The sequence below is a fragment of the Ictalurus punctatus genome, chromosome 25 (assembly GCF_001660625.3).
Source record: "Ictalurus punctatus breed USDA103 chromosome 25, Coco_2.0, whole genome shotgun sequence".
NCBI lineage: Eukaryota > Metazoa > Chordata > Actinopteri > Siluriformes > Ictaluridae > Ictalurus > Ictalurus punctatus.
Genome location: NC_030440.2, coordinates 157,501 through 176,871, shown reverse-complemented (window position 1 = coordinate 176,871; position 19,371 = coordinate 157,501). Strand labels below are relative to the sequence as shown.

Genomic DNA, 19,371 nt, shown 5'->3' with positions numbered 1-19,371 from the left:
TTTTACAGGAGCTAGATGCCTTAAACTACAGGAACTACAAGGCTGATTCAGTTGTGTGTGCTGTACACCAAAGACACCAAAGGGTTTGAGGTCCAGAGATGGAGACGTGAGTTTAGGATTTCAGATTTAATTTCCTGGTATTTACATCTAGACGTGTTAAAAAACATAAAACATAGAACATTTCGTGTCAGTTGGGTGAAGGTCTGGTGCTTGACGTGTCCAGTCTAAAACCTTCCACTTTTCCCCCTGATGAAGTCCTGTGTTGAGGTGGAAGTGTGTTTTGGATCGTTGTCTTGCTGCCTGATGAAGTTCCTCCTGATTAATTTGGCAGCATTTCTCTGTAAATCTACAGACAAAATGTTCCTGTAACCTTCTGAATTCATTCTGCTGCTACCATCACGAGTTCCATCATCAATAAAGATTAGTGAGAATATTCCAGAAGTAGCCATGCAAGCCCAAGCCATGACGCTACCTCCACCATGTTCCACACATGAGCTTGTATGTTCTGGATCATGAGCAGATCCTTTCTTTCTCCACACTTTGGCATTTCCATCACTTTGGTAGAGGTTTGTCTTGGTTCCAGAACTTTTGTGGATCATCTCTGTATTTCTTTGTGAATTCCAGTCTGGATTTCTGATTCTTACTGCTGATGACTGGTCTGCATCTTGTGGTACGGCCTGTATATTTCTCCTCTCGAAGTCTTCTTCGAACGGTGGATGGTGAGACCTTCACACCTGCCCTGTGGAGGTTGTTGGTGATGTCACTGACTGTTGTTTTTGGGTTTTACTTGACAGCTCTCACAATGTTTCTGTCATCAGATGTTGTTATCCTTGGTCGACCCATTCCATGTCTGCATGTTAGAACACCAGTGGTTTCAAATGCAGTCTTAACAGGTGAAACTGAAGGATAAAACCAAGAGTAGATTTTAAGAGCTATTTATTGTTTAAACAATCAATCTAACCTGGGTAACAAGAAACAACTGTCAGCCACATGCTGTAATCATTTTCCTCACCTAAAAATTGGATGGTCTGATACAAAACGTGCTATGCTCTATGTCCTTTAACAAATCTACATATAAACACCAGGAAATTAAAGCTGGAATTCTCATATTCATCTTTTGATCTCAAAACCAAATGTATTCAGTCTACAGCAAAAACTAATGAACTGGTCTTGCCGTTCCAAGAGTTCCGGAGGGATTGCATATGGATTTTTCCTCCAGCTTCAAGATTATGTAGATTCATCGCACACAATCACTGTCCACTTTATTAGGAACACCTATACACCAGCTCATTCATGTCGTTATCTAATCAGGCATTCATGTGGCAGCAGCACAATGCATAAAAAGCACATGCAGATGCAGGTCAAAACCTTCAGTTAATGTTCATATCAAACATCAGAATGGAGAAATACGTGATCTTTATGACTGGTCGTGGTGTGGTTGTTGATACCAGATGGGCTGGTTTGAGTATTTCAGAAACTACTGATCTCATGGAATTTTCACACACAACAGTCTCTAGAATTTACACAGGATGGTGCAATAAAGTAAAAAAAACATGCAGTGAGCAGCAGTTTTGCAGGTGGAATGCCTTGTTGATGAGAGAAGTCAGAGAAGAATGTCCAGACTGGTTCGAGCCTACAGGGAGTCTACAAGAAATCCACTCCACAACATGGTGAGGAGAAGACAGTCTCAGAATACACAGCAGAAGACCACATCGGGTTCCTGTCAGCCAAGAACAGCAATCTGAGGCTTCAGTGGGCACAGGCTGTGGGGACAGTTGAGATTAGAAAAACATCACCTGACCTTTTTCCAATCTACAACTGTCCAGTTTCAGTGAGCCTGTGTTCAATGTAGCATCAGAATCCAAGGAGATCAGCAATTTCTGAAATAATCAAACCAGACCATCTGCCCACAACAACAATGCCACAGACAAAGTCACTTCAATTTAGGAAACGATATATATTTCACAGATCTATGTATAGAAGAAAATATCAAAATTTCATTATGTGAAGGGATTCCCAGGCTGCTACACATACACGGTGGGTTTAGAATGGTCAAAAAATGTTCCTTGTATTATTCTATTACAGACCCAGATACCTGATGACACCATTCAATAGGCTACCTATTGAGACGGGTCCACTTCACCAGCATACCAGTACTGCCTAAATGATTATGATATCCAAAAATGCAGATATAAATAAAATTTATATATTGGTTTTCCCAAAACAATACCCAAACTGTTTCATGTCTAACTTTCCGTTTAAAATGTATAATTCATAGCTCTGAAGTAGTGTAGCGTTGCATAAATCTTCATTGGCATACAAGATCTACTTTGTAATGATATGCTGAGTTGACTTTTTTACATTTTTATGTTTTCACTATGGTTAACAGTTTCTAGCATTACCCACAGTGCCGTCTGACAGCTCGCACTGACAGTAGTGCCAGTGGAAATTCATCTCGACCTAAAGAAAACAATGCAGCGGCACTTTATTCCTTTAGCTCGCTCATATTAACCCCCATTTTTATCTTCATGTTTTTGCAATTAAGCTTCTGTTGAATAGGGAAGATCCCTTAAAATTCCCGTAGGTGAGAAAGCATGTGTATGAAAACACACCTCCAAATATCAGCTTCCTGTGGTTTCTGCTGGAACATTAAAGGCTTCCTGTGATTATCACTGCACTTACGAGAACCATCAATATGAGATTCTTGTAAGGAGGCTTGCCTAAAGAAGGAGTTTCTTCCTCTGTGTTACAAAAGATGATCGGCCCTACTAAAAATTATAGATTAAATTGGGCTTATATATTTTATTCTTTTTATATATTAGAACTTTTCCACAGTACCTGTATGCAAATAAGGTTCAGCGCATTCCCTGATGTCCTATAATTGGGTGTGACGACAATAAGTTGGATTACTAAAAGTCTTGTAACGGGAATACAACGCACTGTCGATGTATATACATAAAGCTGATAAGATCTGTTAACATTCATGTTTGGCACCTTCAGAATCTTTTCTATTGTTCCTGTAAGTGCTGACACACGAAGCAGGAAGATGAGAGGAAGAGGAACTTGTAGGCTTCTGCCTAATTTGTGCTTGATTAAAGCAGCCGTTCGTGCAGTCGACCAAATATTTTCTTCTTCTATGTGATGAGTTCTTGCAGGGTGAAAGCATGTATTAATTGATTTCTGTACTCAAGTGAGCCAAATGCATGATTGTGTGTCATCTGTACTATTTCTAGCCTCATAGCAGACAGAGACATTCTGTGATGGAGCCAGGATGTGTTTATCACAGTACACATCACACACTCACTTCCTTTATGAACTTCATCTCACATTGTTAAAATCTCAGAGGACTGAGGGGAAAAGCAGATTTCATTTATTTATTTATTTATTCCATTGTGATCTCGTAGTCTTTGAAGACAGCTCTCAGCTTTCCCACTGTGACGGCATGGTCAGCCTTTCCATAGCCCTAAAAACATGTACAGGCTACATGTGAGAACACATTACGAGGGAAAGCTTTTTAGCTCAGAAACCTTTTTTTTTTTTTAACTAAGGAGATAATGTACAATTACCGTGGACTCTCCAAACACTCTTAGTGTCTTCTTGTTGCTGTCATGCTCTATCTTTCCACCACCGAGGCAGGTACACTCCAGACCTAGTGTGTCCATCGCAGGGATCAACTTTTCAAAGATATGATCTAAAATGAGAGAGATTTGGTCACGTGCAAAATATTTCGGTGCATAGAAAACAGGTGCAAAAATATTTCATTTTTAAATGGATTAAATTAGCTTTGTGGTAATTACTCTGCACACAATAAAAGGATAACGATGAAGCAAGAACAAGTTTTGCAAATGTATCCAAAATCAAAAACTGAAATCTCATTTAGATAAGTATTCATAAGTATTCGTAGGGTTTATTCAGTACTTTGTAGAAGCTCCTTTGGCAGCTTAGAGTCTTGAAGTCTCTACAAGCTTTCCACACCTAGATATGGACAGTTTCTACCATGCTTCCAGGCAGATCCTGGGGATATGGGGAGCTTCTGTGAAAATCTACAGGTTTTTTCCACAGATGTTCTCTGGAGTTCAAGCCTGGGCTTTGGTTGGTCCTCTCAAGGACATTCAGAAACTTGTCAAAGTCTTGAAGCCACTCCAGCGTTGTCTTGGCTGTATCCACTGGGGTGTGCTGAAAGTTGAACCTTCATCCCAGTCTGAGGTCATGCTCTGAAGCATGCTTTCTTCAAGGACCGATCTGTATTTGGCTGCATTGATCCTTTCCTCAATTCTGACCAGTCACCCGATCCATGCTGCTGGGAAGCTTGCTAGCCTGATACAGCTGCCACCATGCTTCCCCCTCCTGGACTCCAGTCAGGTTCTAGAGACATCTGCAGATAATCACAGCAAACTGGATGCACCTGAGCTAAATTCAGAGTGCCTTACCCAAGGGTCAGAGTACTTATCTAAAAGAGACTTCAGTTTTTGATTTTTAATAAACTTGCAAAAATGACAACAAACACCTTTTTCGCTTCGTCATCGTGGGTTGTTGTGTGCAAATGAAATCCATTTTAGATTTAATTTGTGCAAAAACGTATCAAATGTGTCTGAATACTTTCTGAACCCACTGTAATAATGAGTGAACTGCCTAGTTAGTTTAGTTTAAAATGGATCAACATATGCTACAATTCAATTTTATTCAATTTTATTTGTATAGCATTTTTTACAATGGACAATGTCTCAAAGCAGCTTTACAGAAACATATAAACACAGGATACAGATTTTAAATGTGTGGATTAATCCCTATTGTGCAAGCCGATAGTGACGGTGGTGAGGAAAAACTCCCTAAGATGATATGAGGAGAAACCTTGAAAGGAACCAGACTCAGAAGGGAACCCATCCTCATCTAGCTATAATGCAGAGCTGGTGGCAATAACAATATATTGAAATCAATACTGCATCAGTATGGCCTGGACAGTATCACTGCCATTTACCACGGGGAAAAAAAGCATGCGTTTCGTATTTCTCTAGGAAGTCAACATGATAAAACGGATTTGCAAGCCTGTAAGGTCAATGTCAATTTAACAGATGTGCCCACTTATGGTTCCCAAGATCCTTATGCACATTTATGAGGAAGCACACACTACCAACAAAACTCATAACAAGAGCTCACAGATTTGGTGGGTTGTGCTGAGCTGTGAATGCCAAGTCAGTACTACGCTTGTGAGGTTGTGTGCGACACGCCATTGTCCGAGTGACAATATTATCACCTTTGGCTTTGAGGTTGGGAAAGAAGGGGGCGTGGCTAGACATACGCATCATGTACAAGTTATGCCATGGTATTGCACTTACATCACATGCTTACATTATACATTAATATTATAAATATACACACACATACATACACACACATACACACACACACACTAATATATATATATATATATATATATATATATATATATATATATATATATATATATATATATATATATATACATATATATACATACATACACACACACACACACACCCCCCCGAAGCTGGTTATGAGTCGGCTGTCACTGCGATTGCTAATGTTTAGTCATTAAGACAGATATAAAACGTCAGACAGGTTATTAACGTGAAACGAAACGCATATTACACGCCACAGCGCACTTTATGTATTGTCATCATACACCTCCTGATATTTCAATCGTCTGTCCTGAAAGCCATGGCAATAGTTTGAATCTATCGACCATCTCCGATACCGTCGTCCCCAGCCTAGTCAGGACACGCTCAGAGAAACCGTCTTCCACACGGTATACTACACACTAAACTGCATGCTTAAAAAGAAAGGGACGCTAAAATAAACATGTAGTGGCATATTATCTACCAGGGATGGTCAGTTTACTATTCACATTTTGCAATGCAATGTATAAATACTAGTCAAATATTCAACCTTCTGAACACACAAGTATAAATAAAACAACATCAATGGCACAAATGGGAAAAAAAGAAGAAAGAAAGCACAGGCCAGTGTGTGTGCAGGCTAGGCATCATAAAGTGGCACTGGTTAGTTGGTTGAGGGCTGATAGTTTGCGGAGATGCACTGCTGCCTTGCTGTGGAGGATTCTGTTGTTTCTTTTCGTAATTTAAAAAAAAAAAATTGGGACTGATTTCTTGGAATGTTTGAGTTTGAAGTCTTTGACCACACTTTCTCTATACTCAGGTTAGTTAGGTTAGTTAATTGGCTGATACTAGCTAGTTAGGCTAGTAAAGCGTAGTTGTGCGCGTCACGTGACCTCCAGCTCCTGTAGGATCCCTAACGGGTATAAATTTGGCTTGACGTTCGAGATTCGCAAATTAAGGGAGCGTCTCTAAAGTTACATAAGACATTGGTATACACGTTTCTAAATACCAAATCTAAAAGGTGTGCATCATACCTGACAACTACAAGCACACTTTACAGTTGGTTTTGTGACTGTAAGTCAGTCCTTTCAAATGCTGTTGAAGTTAGAAACGTGTATACGTGTAAATGTCGCATGTAACTTTAAAGACGATCCCTTAATTTGCGCCTATCGAAGGCCCGATGTAAAGCCGAGTTTATGCCAGTGGATCCCTGGCCGGATGTACACTTTCCAGTTTGCAGTCCATTTAGATGATAACTAAGAGTACTCGCTGTGGAAAGAGAACAATCTACAAAAGTGAGGATTCATTTGCGTCCCTCGCGGCCACGTAACAGCAAACCGACACGAGCACTTCCGGTTTATACTCGTCTCCTGAACTTACTGTGGTACTCAGCACTCTTTGTGCCTCTCACTATGTCTTTGTGGTCAGCTCCACCTTTAAGCTTCACTCTCACTAAAATGTATTTAAATTTCCCTTCCGGGTCGATCTCCACGTCTGGGACTTTACTCAAACAGTCAGCCATCTCTGCGGTGAACCTGCTGGCTATTTTGGGCTCAAACCTCGTATAAGGCTAAGAAGTATTTTGATTGGTTGGTCAGAGGAACCAATGAAAATGAAGAGGAGGCGGGACTTACTGCACTTGGTGGGGAAGCCAGGTTAGCCCCAATGGCTTTATTGGGGAGGCAGTCTTGGATGGGGTGAAATACAGGGTGTATTCACACCTGGCTTGTTTGTAGCATTTGTTTCGGAACCTGGTGCGCTTTCTCCCTTGGTTCGGTTCGGTTCGGTTCGGTTCGTTTAGACATGTATATGTACGAACACGGCAATCGCGCTTGGATCCGCACCAAAACAATCGGCCCGGTTGCGAGCAAACCCTGGAGCAGTTAGCTTGTGGTGAGAAAACCCAACGAACTGACTAGTATAGCAATGCATGATGGGAACAGCGTTACGTAAAAAGCATGTTTGTTTTGTTAATAGCTCGCAACATGAATCGCAGTTTAACTTGGACCAAAGACAAGGTACAACGCCTCATTGAAATTTGGTCTGATGAACATATTTCTGAACAACATTCAAAAACACACAGAGGTTTACAAAGTGTTTAGTGAGCGTCTCAAGGAGATGGGCTTTATTCGTCTCTGGGGAACATATAAATTAGATTCATTATAATAACTACAACTAGAAAGAAAGCCATAATAATCTTGCAGAGCTGTTGTCTATTTATCTGGATGGGATGGCCGCTATGGTACGGGACCCTGGAACAATGACAGGACATTTTACTCACACGTGACTTGCATGAACACATTCTGGTACGCTTTGAAATCTTGCTTTGTGAACGCGAACCAAGCCGAGGAGAAAATGCAACAATTTAAGTCCACATTTCCGAACAAAGCTCAGACCTGTAGATCTGTGCTTTGTTCGGAAATGTGGACTTAAATTGTTATATTGTTAAAGTGGAATATTGCGCAGTCTCTCTCTCACTCACTTTCATGTCATCAATTTCCTCTCCAAACTTTCCACTGAGGACTTTCCCAGTCTGGAAGCTTATCAGTACCTGACACTCTGGCTATTTCTTGCCATACCCATTATTAATAATATACGAATGATCTTAAAAGACCTTAAACTGTAAATAAAAAAAAAAAGAGAAAAACTTTAACCATTTGCATTATCTGCAGCTATGACTACACTAAGTTTGTGTCTGAATGTGCAATTAAAGATGTAAATGGGTTGACCTGTATGTGACATCCACGTTTTTTTGCACACGTTCTTTCCGTGTTTTTTGTTGTGTTGTGTGTCAAAATACACTTATCCTTATCCAGTCCAATGTTTATCAAGAATTAGATAGCTTTAAGGTTTTATGATTTATTATGATTGTGATCACTGCTTCAAAAGTGTGACTCCAAACCATGGCCTCGATCATATTTAAAAAAAAATAAAAAATAAACGTTTGAAAGTTGTTTTTCTCAGCAAGAAGAGGCTGAAGTGAATCCGTACAAGAATTCTGAACCAACAGCGTTTTTTGTGAGATAAATGATGTCGCTTAAAGCAAATGTTTTTCAGATATAGTTTTAACTCTTTCTATATATCCAACCTATGGCATATCATATCTATATATATATATATATATATATATATATATATATATATATATATATATATATATATATATATATATATATATATATATATAATCTTATTTTTTACTTTAGGCTTTGCTGTACATTTAACTGGATGTGTGTTCATGGAAAGCTCCACCTCACTGTAATTCTCCGTTGTTGAATTTCTGGAAAGGAAAACACATTTTTTTCCTCTTTAAGAGGAAGCTAATGTGAGTCTGTGTAAACATACTATACCTAGGGTCAAATTAAAACAAAAGTGTGAGGGGAAAAGGCCATGCTCTACTGAGAAAACTGGTGATGCAGGCCAAAAATCCTTCACTGAAGTAAACTTTGCACCCTCCTAAAAAGCCCGGACAATTAAGATCAAGCGTCTCTGTGACTCCGTGTTTGTTGCAGTATCACTGTACCACTAATAAATATTTTTTCAGAGATTGTGCATAGGTTTATAAATTATACTCTTATATAAGTACAAATGGCTCATTGTCATTAAAAAAATATTCTGCTGTAAATGAGATGTGTGTTAAGTATTCATTTACAAATGTATGCTTGGTATGCTTGTTTCTTCATACGCTTACTCACATCCTGCTTTTTTCCTGGCATAGACACATATAGCATTTATGTATACACAGTACAGAACATCCCCTCCTATACACAGGCACTGAAAGCAGCAAAATGGCATTTTTTAAATGATGCTAGACCATGATTAATTAGTCTTTTAGCATTCTAATGTGGGTTTGTTCATTGTAATAGGACTAGCAGTCTCAACTTTCTAAAAAAAAAAAACCATGCAAGAAACACATGCTCAAAGACGGTGATCATTTTCATGGAATAAGAATACTATGTGCCAGCTGAATGTGACCGCACTGGAGCCAGTTCAGCAATCACTACTTCCCAACCGGGTCGGCTGTAATGACCTTATTTAAATTCTAAATATTAGAATAAATTCTAATATTAAAGAACACTAGTAGTGTGAACAGTTTTTATTTCTGTCCAAATATTAAGCAAATATCAGTTGTTGACTCGCCAGTGAGAATGAACTGAAAGAACCACAATTCATTAAGATTTCTATCTGAGTAAAAATGATTCATACAAACAGTTTTCTTTTCGGTAACATTTCATTTTTTGTTTTAAAAAAAGGAATATTTGGAAATATAAAATGCTTTTTTTTTTTTTTTTTAACTGACTCAATAATGCAGAAGTCATACAATATGCTATATTTCTAACAGGAGCAACTGAATAAAGAAGAAGAAGAAGAAGAACAACAAAAATATTTGGCTGCATATCCCTTGCTTACAATAACTGCATTAAGCTGGTGACCCACTAACATCACCAAACTGCCGGTTTCCTCTTCTGTGAAGCTTCACCTCCACCATGTTCCACACATGAGCTTGTGTGTTCTGGATCATGAGCAGATCCTTTCTTTCTCCACACTTTCCTTTCCATCACTTTGGTAGAGGTTTGTCTTGGTTCCAGAACTTTTGGGGATCATCTCTGTATTTCTTTGTGAATTCCAGTCTGGATTTCTGATTCTTACTGCTGATGAGTGGTCTGCATCTTGTGGTATGGTCTCTATATTTCTGCTCTCAAAGTCTTTTTTGAACGTTGGATGGTGAGACCCTCACACCTGCCCTGTGGAGGTTGTTGGTGATGTCACTGACTGTTATTTTGGGTTTTACTTCACAGCTCTCACAACGTTTTGTCATCAGCAGCTGTTGTTATCCTTGGTCGACCCGTTCTATGTCTGGTTGTGAGTCCACCGGTGGTTTCTTTCTTTTTCAGGACATTCCAAGTTGTTGTATTGGCTATACCCAATGTTTGTGCAGTGGCTCTGATTGATTTTCTCAGCTTCAATATGGCTCACGTTTCTCATAGACAGCTCTCTGATCTTCATGTTGTTTATTCTTTTTAACAATAAATGCAGTCTTCACAGGTGAAATCTAAGGCTCAAACCAAGAGTAGATATTCCGAGTTATTAATTGTTCAAACAATCAATTTTAGAGGACACACCTGGGCAACAAGAAACACCTGTCAGTCACAATGTTCCAATATTTTTGATCGCTTGACAAATGGGTGCTTTGGCATCTGCCCTCCATCAGTCCTCCTGTAAGTTTAGCTGTGAGGAAGGGTATACACTGACAGGTTCAGGCTCCAGCTGGCTGATGTGTAGCACATCTGGGCACTATAATGATTTACATCCCACCTGTGAAGATGAAAAGAGGCCACAAGCATACACCTTGAAAAAATAAAAATGGGTGGGTTTAATGGGTTCAAACAAAAAGTGCCAAGTTGTTAAACACATCTATGTAAATCGATGTAAATATGAGGAAATTAAAGCTGAAATTATGATCTATTGTCTGATATTCATCTTTTGATCTCAAACTCAAATGTCTTCAGTAAATTTGCCTTGCTGTTCCAGACTTTCAGAGGGGACTTTTACCAGAATCCACTGGATTACAATAAAGTGAGACTGAAATAATATTTGGCTGAGAAGTGTAATTATGGCTATATCTAATCATTGTTTTGGAAGTAGGAAGTTCCCCAGACAGAAAAACGTCTTGACCATGCTTCCTCTCCAATCCATTGAGGAACTAAGGAAAGTGAGGGGAAGGGTATTTCCAGAAAGCGGAATTCCAAAACTGTCATCCATGTCGCCTCAAGTTTCCGGGACACGGGCCAGGCAGGGGTTAGCCACCTATATAAGTCACCCTCGCAGCAGCTCTGAACTCAGAACCAGATAACTGTTTGATAAAGACATTCATCCTGTCCTGGTAACGTGACTATACCTCAAAGGATTAACATCCAGAGAATCACTTACAATGGTAAGTTAACGAATTCTTCTCACTTGTGCTGCTATAGTAATCTCACAAACAATAAATGTTTTCTATGGGCTCATGTGAATGTCTGTTTGAATGTCAATACAATTATTATTATTTTTTTATATATATATATTAGCAAGTGGCATTATCTTGAATATCTTGAATACGGGCACATATATTTCATTTCTTATGATGAGATTATTATAAATCAAATCTAATATTATTCAGCCTATATTAGGTGTACGTTAACCATTTCAAGCGTTAGATTTTCTTGTTCTGTTGGCAGATGATGTTGTTTCTTTCTAGGAATAAATGATTAAAATTAGCTAAATTTTATCTGCCTGGAAAAAAGACTATAAATATATAAAGACTATAAAAAAAAAACTCTAGAAATACAGTACTGTGCAAAAGTTTTAGGCACATGCAAAGAAATGCTGTAGAACAAGGATGCCTTCAAAATAATGAAATGAAATGTTTCTCCATTTAGAAAACAATACCGTAAAGAGCATTAAACAGTAGTAAATGAAACAAAGTCAGTAGTTGGTGTGACAAATAAATATAAACAGTAGCCTCTGGTAGAATTAGTGCAGATTTATAAGGAAATGAGCTGTAAGTTTTACTGAGCATCTTGCAGAATCTTTACTGACATACAAGCATTTTTCTATAACAGTTCATTTTGTGCTAGAAAACTAATGTTTGGGAATCTTAATGTGTAGATAATGAAGTCATAAAATTAAAAAACTATAACAAAGTTTGTACAAAAAAAATACGGTGCGTAAAACGTTCGCACAGTTCTCCAAGTTTGTTAATTTTACATTTGGTTTATTGTATTCTTATCTTATAATAAGAAATACTAGATACATTTGTCTATATTCAAGATATTTTCACTGTCCAAGACGTCATCGTTTGCAGAGATTCCTATGGGCTCCTGTGAGTCAGTATTCAAACGCCAATAGTAGGTTCATTTCATTAAAGCCTTGTTTCACTTTTACAGGATTTCTACAATGCACACGTGTCCACAATCTCGACAGTTTTCATCCTTCTCTTCTCAAGTAAGAAATCTATTCGGCCCTTTTAAAGGAAAATAACATCGCCACTACATGTATTAGAGAAACAGTTTTGATTTGAATGTCTTTGCTTCCTCACGCAGTGCTGAATCGGCAGACAGGAGTCGAAGGCTGGTCGTACCATCCCTCAAACACTACCATGGACTGGACGACAGCCCGTGATTGGTGCATGAAACACTACACAAACATGGTGGCCATTCAAAACCATGGTGAGATTGAATACCTCAACGACCAGTTCCCCAAGGTGGCAGGACACTACTGGATCGGCATTCGCAAAATCAACAGTACCTGGACCTGGGTGGGAACCGGGAAGCATCTGACAGCAGAGGCTGAGAACTGGGCCAAAGGAGAGCCTAATAACGGACGCAACAATGAGGACTGTGTGGAAATCTACATCAAGAGACCCGAGGACGAAGGCAAGTGGAACGATGAGTCCTGCCAAAAGAAGAAGACTGCACTCTGTTACACTGGTATGTGATCTGAAAATGCCCCACTAATGATAAGATGCCATCTTGCGCTTTTGGCAAATCTACATTCCAAGAAAATGATTCGGTCTCTGTTGTATGTACAAACATAAAACCTTTTTTTCTCTCTCTCCTTCAGCATCCTGTAAGAAAGACTCCTGTAGTTATAATGGGGAGTGTGTTGAGACCATCAACAGCCACAGGTGTGACTGTTTTGAGGGCTTTTATGGAGTCAAGTGTGAACATGGTGAGTAGTACTGTATGATCAATTTGTTACTGTTCTTTCTTGTAGTGTTTCATTTATCTGTTTACAGCGCTTACAGACAACTAGAGCAGCAGTTACACCAAGGCCATAAATGTCTTACCACATACCAAATATACCAAGTATTGTGATCACTGAGCTTCTACTGCCATGTAGAAACTGTAGTTTAGTAAAGCTACAGATTTGTATGTTGCTTGTTGAATTATTTGCACTTCTAGGAATCTAGGTCCTAGAATCTAAAAGTAAAGGGTTGTTCAGTTGTCTCACTGGAATCTTATCATCCTAATAGTCCTGTCTTTACTGCCCCTCGTTTGTGTTGTATGTTTGCTATGGTCCTGGAAGCATTCTGTTCTATGTACTAGTGTATGGATAATAATATATAATAATAATAACGAGGCTATAAAAATGGACTTTTTTGATTTTCAGTTGTTAAATGTGAAGCAAAGGAAATCTCTGCTCCTGAACATGGCGGTGTCCAGTGCCGCCACCCTAATGGAGATTTCTCATACAAATCCGAATGCGAGTATTCCTGTGAGGAGGGCTACCAGTTAGTCGGTGCAAAAACGGCACAGTGTGGTGGTACGCAAGCATGGTCCAACAAACCCCCAACCTGTGAACGTAAGTAGCTTCAACACCCCCCCAGTTTAAAACCACAGAAACTTACATGTAAATTAAACAACCAGGTCACTTATATTGTTTTGTTTGGTCCTTGTTTTTGTAGTAATCCAGTGCTTCAAGCTGAATATGATACTTCATGGAAACATACAGTGCAATCATCCGCTACAAGACTTCAGCTATCAGTCCTCCTGTGTGTTTAGCTGCGATGAAGGGTATACTCTAACAGGCTCCAGCTCCAGCTGGCTGACGTGTAATCCTTCTGGGCACTGGAATGACTCACAGCCTTCCTGTGAAGGTAAAGAAGAGGCCACAAACATACACCTAGTGCTGAAACTTCTTATGCTAAAAAGTTCAATGCAGTTCTTGCCCTATGTGAATCTTTGAAGAAGTTGACACAGTTACAGCTTAGCTGTAAAACCAGGCAACGTGCAGTTAACAGAACTTAAATTGCCGACTCAGAGGGCACTGCTGTTTTGGACTAGAGTGCCTTTAATGAGTGTGTCCATCACAATGACAATTTCTGTGTGTACCTCACAGCGGTCCGCTGTCCGACGCTCGAGGAGCCAGTAGATGGGAAAATGAGCTGCATTGGTGATAGTTATGGGAGCAGGTGCATGTTCAGCTGTAATGTTGGGTTCCAACTTTTGGGCATGTCGGAGCTCACATGCACCAAAACTGCTCAGTGGAGCCAGGAGACACCATCCTGTAAAGGTTAGAAGCATGACTTAGTCCTTTACAAGATTCATTTTCTATTTTCATTTATGTTTACATAGGTTAAAAGACAATGGAGCAAACTGAATCCTACTTGTGTTTAATCTGCAGCTGTTCAGTGCCCCGCTCTCCAGACTCCACAGGATGGCAGCGTGTCCTGTACGGACCAGACTCTCAGTCTAGGGTCTATATGCAGCTTCACGTGTGGTGAGGGATTCATCTTGGAGGGAGCATCAAGCACAAAGTGTACAGAGATAGGAGAATGGAGCACATCTGTCCCCAGCTGCACAGGTACAGGACTTCAGTCTTTGGCTGACCCCAAACCAATTTTTATTCATGCCTGAAATCAAAGTGGATCATCTCCACCATCTTGCATCTGTAGCAGTACATAAATTTAACCTTCATTTTCCTTCTGCAGCTGTTCAGTGCCCCGCTCTCCAGACTCCACAGGATGGCAGCGTATCCTGTACGGACCAGACTCTCAGTCTAGGGTCTATATGCAGCTTCACGTGTGGTGAGGGATTCATCTTGGAGGGAGCATCAAGCACAAAGTGTACAGAGACAGGAGAATGGAGCACATCTGTCCCCAGTTGCACAGGTACAGGACTTCAGTCTTTGGCTGACCCCAAACCAATTTTTATTCATGCCTGAAATCAAAGTGGATCATCTCCACCATCTTGCATCTGTAGAGGTACATAAACTGAACCTTCATTTTCCTTTTGCTTCTGCAGCTGTTCAGTGCCCTGCTCTCCAGACTCCACAGAATGGCAGCGTATCCTGTACGGACCAGACTCTCAGTCTAGGGTCTATATGCAGCTTCACGTGTGGTGAGGGATTCATCTTGGAGGGAGCATCAAGCACAAAGTGTACAGAGACAGGAGAATGGAGCACATCTGTCCCCAGCTGCACAGGTACAATACCCAGCTCAAAGATCCTTAATTTCATTTTTGAGGTCCAGCACCAAAGCCCAGTAATGAAGTGCTGTTGAATCATGTGAAACTAACCGGACTGAAGCTGGGCACTACACTCTAACCAATATAAAACAGTCAAAATGCCAAATGTTGTATTTTTATGTAACATATTCAAAAGATTAGAGCTTGCAAGCGTTGAAGTTGTTTCCTCCCTTATTTTATTCTACACAGCAGTGGGATGCCCATACCTCCAGGAGCCAATCAATGGCCTCATCAACTGTTCTTCAGAGGAGGCTGTCTTCAGTACTTCCTGTTCCTTCAGCTGTCTCAGTGGCTATCAGCTTCATGGTCACAACATAGTGATGTGCAACCTTAATGGCAACTGGACTGGAGAGGTGCCCGAGTGCCAAGGTAAAAAATTAGGCTTGCGGTGAAACCTGAAACGTGTTAACCTTATACATGCGTTATTTATATTTTATACACACTGAATACATCAGAATTTTCCTTAAAAGAATAATAAAAGAGTTCAGTAGTGAGATATAGTCCAGGAAGCCCATAGTTGTTTTATTATCTTCATTTCTGTCTATTCTTTTTATTATCTTCATTTCCACCAGCTCATCCTGTGTCATTAAGCCCAACTTTGGTGTCTGGCCTGACAGTGGGTGTAGGATGCACTACTGCGTTTTCCAGCATCGCTTTCGCTTTCTGGATACTGAAGAGACTCCGAAAGTTAAAAGGTGAAAAGAAATGATTTGTTATTTCATCCTATGACCCTAACCCCTCTCCACTTTTCTTTACTACATATATTAATGGCTTTTTTCTTTCTTTCTTTTTTTTGTTGTTGTAATATTCCTGTTCTTAATCTTTCTCTAGAATGATTTTTTTTTACATTGATATTAAAATACAAATATGAAATCAAATATGTTAGGTTATATTATAATAAACTAATGTTTACGTATGTTTTTCCTTATTTAATTGCAGCTAATAAGTTTGACCTCAGGTGAGTTTTGAGTTATTGTCCAACATAATTACACAGTGTTTGTCTTCGTGTGTGTTGGATGTTCGGTTGGATTGTGAGACTGACCTGTCTTATGTGTATTTTTTCCCCTAGTAACTCAGACATTGATGTGCCTCATCAGGTATACAAAAGTAGTGCTGACAGTCTCATCTAGACATAAATACCTACAAGCTATATCTATCTAGGTGAGTTTCTAATCTTTCTTCTAGAGTAGTAGTAATACAGAGAGAACTAAACTGTCCTAGTGTCATTGTGATTTATTCATTTATTCAATTATTTACAGCTTGAAGCTCATACTAGACTAAATTGGATTCTGTTAAGTCTGATTCACTGTCTTTTTTATTATTATTTTTTTTTCTTCACACAGGTCTCTATCGACACTGCATCGTGGACAGAAATTTCCACTGGAGAGGGAATGAATGCACTCGTCGTTCAATTTGATTTTATTTATATTGCGCTTTTAACAATGGACGTTGTCACAGAGCAGCTGTATGTAAATCTGATCATGGATTTAGATTTAGATCCCTAACGAGCAAGCCTGAGGAAGGAACCTTGAGAGGAACGAGTCTCAAGAGGGAACCGGTCCTCATCTGGGTGACACCGGATAGTATGATTATAAATCTTCACACTTCCAACTGTGTACTATAGAGACAAAACACTGTGAAGTGTACTGGGTCTTCAGTACGATCATCAGAGGTTTTTTTTTAATTAGTTTATTTTATTTCAGTATTGTTAAGTCTGTAGAACCCAACTGAGGTTATCCACTGAATAATGACTTGAACACAGAATGTTTTTTGTAAACCCATCCACAGCCATCTTTAGAGTACCTCTGTGGTACCATCCACACCAACCTCACGGCAGTCTTTAGGCCGTCTTCACCCTCAGCAAGCAAAGACTGATTCTCATATAAAGGAGCTTCACTCAGAAGTAGTGAGAGTGAGAGAGAACATTCTTGTCCTATAAAGAGGATGTGCATTGTGCACCAGGTGCAAGCAGGGACTAGCTAAATGACCTGAGGTTGATCCTCAGTCCTCTGTAGAACTGCTAAACGAGTGGTCATTACTGGACATTAATAGTTATTTAATTTATTATAGTCAGATTTCCAATAGAGGTATTGATTATGTGATTTATTGAGCATATTGTTCTATGCTGTTTTTGCTATTTATGAATTTTAACAAGAACTATGTGTTATTATGTACTGTATACACCTTTTATTATTATTATTATCATTATTATTATTATTATTATTATTTGATATTTGTGAACATATTCAAAGTGGTTGTTTTGGTTATTGTAGCCCATTTCTTTATTAAGCCACGCAAATGTGGTTCATCCTATTAAAATGTGAATTGTCAATAAACATTAATGAGCTTAATGAATATAATAGTGGTTTGTGTCTTCTTCTTTTTTATAAAGAAAGAGGCAAAATTCTCGTTCTTGGAAAGTTTTATAAGATTAAATATATATCTAAAAAAAATAAAAATAAATAAATAACTACAATTAAATTGAAATATGTTCAATATTGAAAAATAGTTTCTCTGACCGTACCACTAGCAACACACAAACTCGCCCCTTCGATTCCCCGTCCACTTTCCCACTAACGCTAAACCCCGTGAGAGTGCTTGGTTTTTATTCTCACACAGTAGCACTGTTTCATTTTTTTCTGAAAATTTAATTCCTACCGAAAGACGTAATGTCAAAGGCCATTACGTACTCAGAAGCACAAAATGCATTCGAAATAGGAAGAAGGAAAACATAAAAGAAAGGGAAAGTACAGGAGGTACAAATTTCACAATTTAATTTTGGCCAAAGTTACTTTATTGTCCTGTTTCCCCTCATGCATTTCATTGAGTCCAACACTACAATAAACACATTGATTGACTGTGTTTTGATAACCAGGTCAATCTGCTTTTTTCCTGCGACTGTGGCTGAGGTGGAGAGAAAGGTTGTGACCCCTTGTACACTGAATTTATGTTGTAGGTGTATTTTATTCAAAAATAAATTCTTTTTGGGCCAGTGTCAGTATGATGGCTGTGGGAATGATTTCAGTTCAGAATAAACACTACACTACTGCTCCATTGTACGTTACTTGAATTCAAACTTTCAGAGTGATTCAAATTAGTCTCATAGAAACAACATGTTAGAGTAGAATTTTTCATGGTTCGGGGGACGTGTATATTTTAAAACATCATTAACTCATCTACTGAGAGTTTAATTTTGTTTATTACTAACGAAGTGAACAATTCCTGTAATCTCTCGAAAGAGAATCCAAACAGTCTATTCATGGGGAATATATTTATTAAAAATCTAATCAAGTCTGACATCACTAGCAATGAACGAATCGTTTCTTGATTACGGTGTACACCAGGGTTACGTTTCAAATGAAATATAAAGACAGGACCCACCCCTTCAAAAAAACAGCGGTTACCCATAGGTCAAGGGGTCATAATGATAACATTGTGGTCATATCCTGCCATTTAACACTAGCTGCCAGCCTACCTGAGAAAAACCCTGACTGAAAGCTGAATGCTGTCAGAGCGAGAGAGAGAGAGAGAAACAGCGTGTGCAGGTAGAAGGACGTCTGATGGAGCAAATAGCCCAAATAAACTGAGACTATTTGGAGAGTGGTTCAAGAAGCAGTTGAGTATATCATGGTATGTATTTTTTTCATTTTGTGCAACTGTATTTTTTAAGCACTTCTCATAGATGTTATTCATGTGGTCAAATGCCAAACAAAAAATATTATTAGTGTGTACGATAATGCAAACTCAAGTTAGTGGCAGCTCAGTAGTTAAGGCATTGCACTTCTGACCAGAAGACTTCATGAGTTCAAATCCCAGCACCACCAAGCTGCCACTGTTTGCTCTTGATCAAGGTCCTTAACGATCAACTGCTCAGTTATATAAATGAGATATATTTAAGTCGTTCTGGATAAGGGAGTCTGCCAAATGCCATAAATAAATAAATAAATAAATACTGAATAATTCTGATATTTAGGCTGGAGCTACGACGT

At 39.0% G+C, this 19,371-nt stretch overlaps 3 protein-coding genes across 4 annotated transcripts in view; 2 read left to right on the top strand and 1 right to left on the bottom strand.

Moving 5' to 3' along the window:
- Positions 1-3,348: 3,348 nt before the first annotated feature.
- On the bottom strand, positions 3,349-6,952 carry si:dkey-51e6.1 (Ocnus domain-containing protein). The gene is made up of 3 exons (XM_017455376.2): positions 6,756-6,952; positions 3,567-3,691; positions 3,349-3,463 (listed from the first exon to the last, which is right to left on the bottom strand). Exons 1-3 carry the CDS (start codon positions 6,895-6,897, stop codon positions 3,383-3,385), a joined length of 348 nt encoding a protein of 115 aa, XP_017310865.1. The 5' UTR covers positions 6,898-6,952; the 3' UTR covers positions 3,349-3,382.
- Positions 6,953-11,225: 4,273 nt separating this feature from the next.
- On the top strand, positions 11,226-17,742 carry sele (selectin E). The gene is made up of 15 exons (XM_017456648.3): positions 11,226-11,310; positions 12,302-12,359; positions 12,458-12,844; positions 12,978-13,085; positions 13,527-13,718; positions 13,822-14,013; positions 14,256-14,429; positions 14,541-14,720; positions 14,848-15,027; positions 15,161-15,340; positions 15,572-15,751; positions 15,955-16,077; positions 16,322-16,340; positions 16,452-16,543; positions 16,726-17,742. Exons 1-14 carry the CDS (start codon positions 11,308-11,310, stop codon positions 16,510-16,512), a joined length of 2,037 nt encoding a protein of 678 aa, XP_017312137.1. The 5' UTR covers positions 11,226-11,307; the 3' UTR covers positions 16,513-16,543; positions 16,726-17,742.
- Positions 17,743-18,862: 1,120 nt separating this feature from the next.
- The window catches only part of LOC108258184 (P-selectin), a 6,534-nt gene continuing 6,025 nt past the window's right edge, over positions 18,863-19,371 (top strand). For both annotated transcript variants that reach the window (XM_017456659.3, XM_017456658.3), the window contains exons 1-2: positions 18,863-19,012; positions 19,356-19,371. The exon at positions 19,356-19,371 is cut by the window's right edge and continues 57 nt beyond it. In XM_017456659.3, coding sequence (XP_017312148.1) covers positions 19,010-19,012; positions 19,356-19,371 — 19 coding nt within the window. In that variant the 5' untranslated portion in view covers positions 18,863-19,009. The remainder of the gene's footprint in view (positions 19,013-19,355) is intronic.

Coding starts and splice junctions, on each gene's coding strand:
- sele (XM_017456648.3), top strand. Junction 14,014..14,255: donor CTCACAGCCTTCCTGTGAAG/GTAAAGAAGAGG, acceptor TGTACCTCACAG/CGGTCCGCTGTCCGACGCTC. Junction 14,430..14,540: donor GGAGACACCATCCTGTAAAG/GTTAGAAGCATG, acceptor TTTAATCTGCAG/CTGTTCAGTGCCCCGCTCTC.
- si:dkey-51e6.1 (XM_017455376.2), bottom strand. CDS start 6,897: ATGGCTGACTGTTTGAGTAAAGTCCCAGACGTGGAGATCGACCCGGAA. Junction 3,692..6,755: donor AAAGAGTGCTGAGTACCACA/GTAAGTTCAGGA, acceptor CTCTCATTTTAG/ATCATATCTTTGAAAAGTTG. Junction 3,464..3,566: donor GAGTGTTTGGAGAGTCCACG/GTAATTGTACAT, acceptor ACATGTTTTTAG/GGCTATGGAAAGGCTGACCA.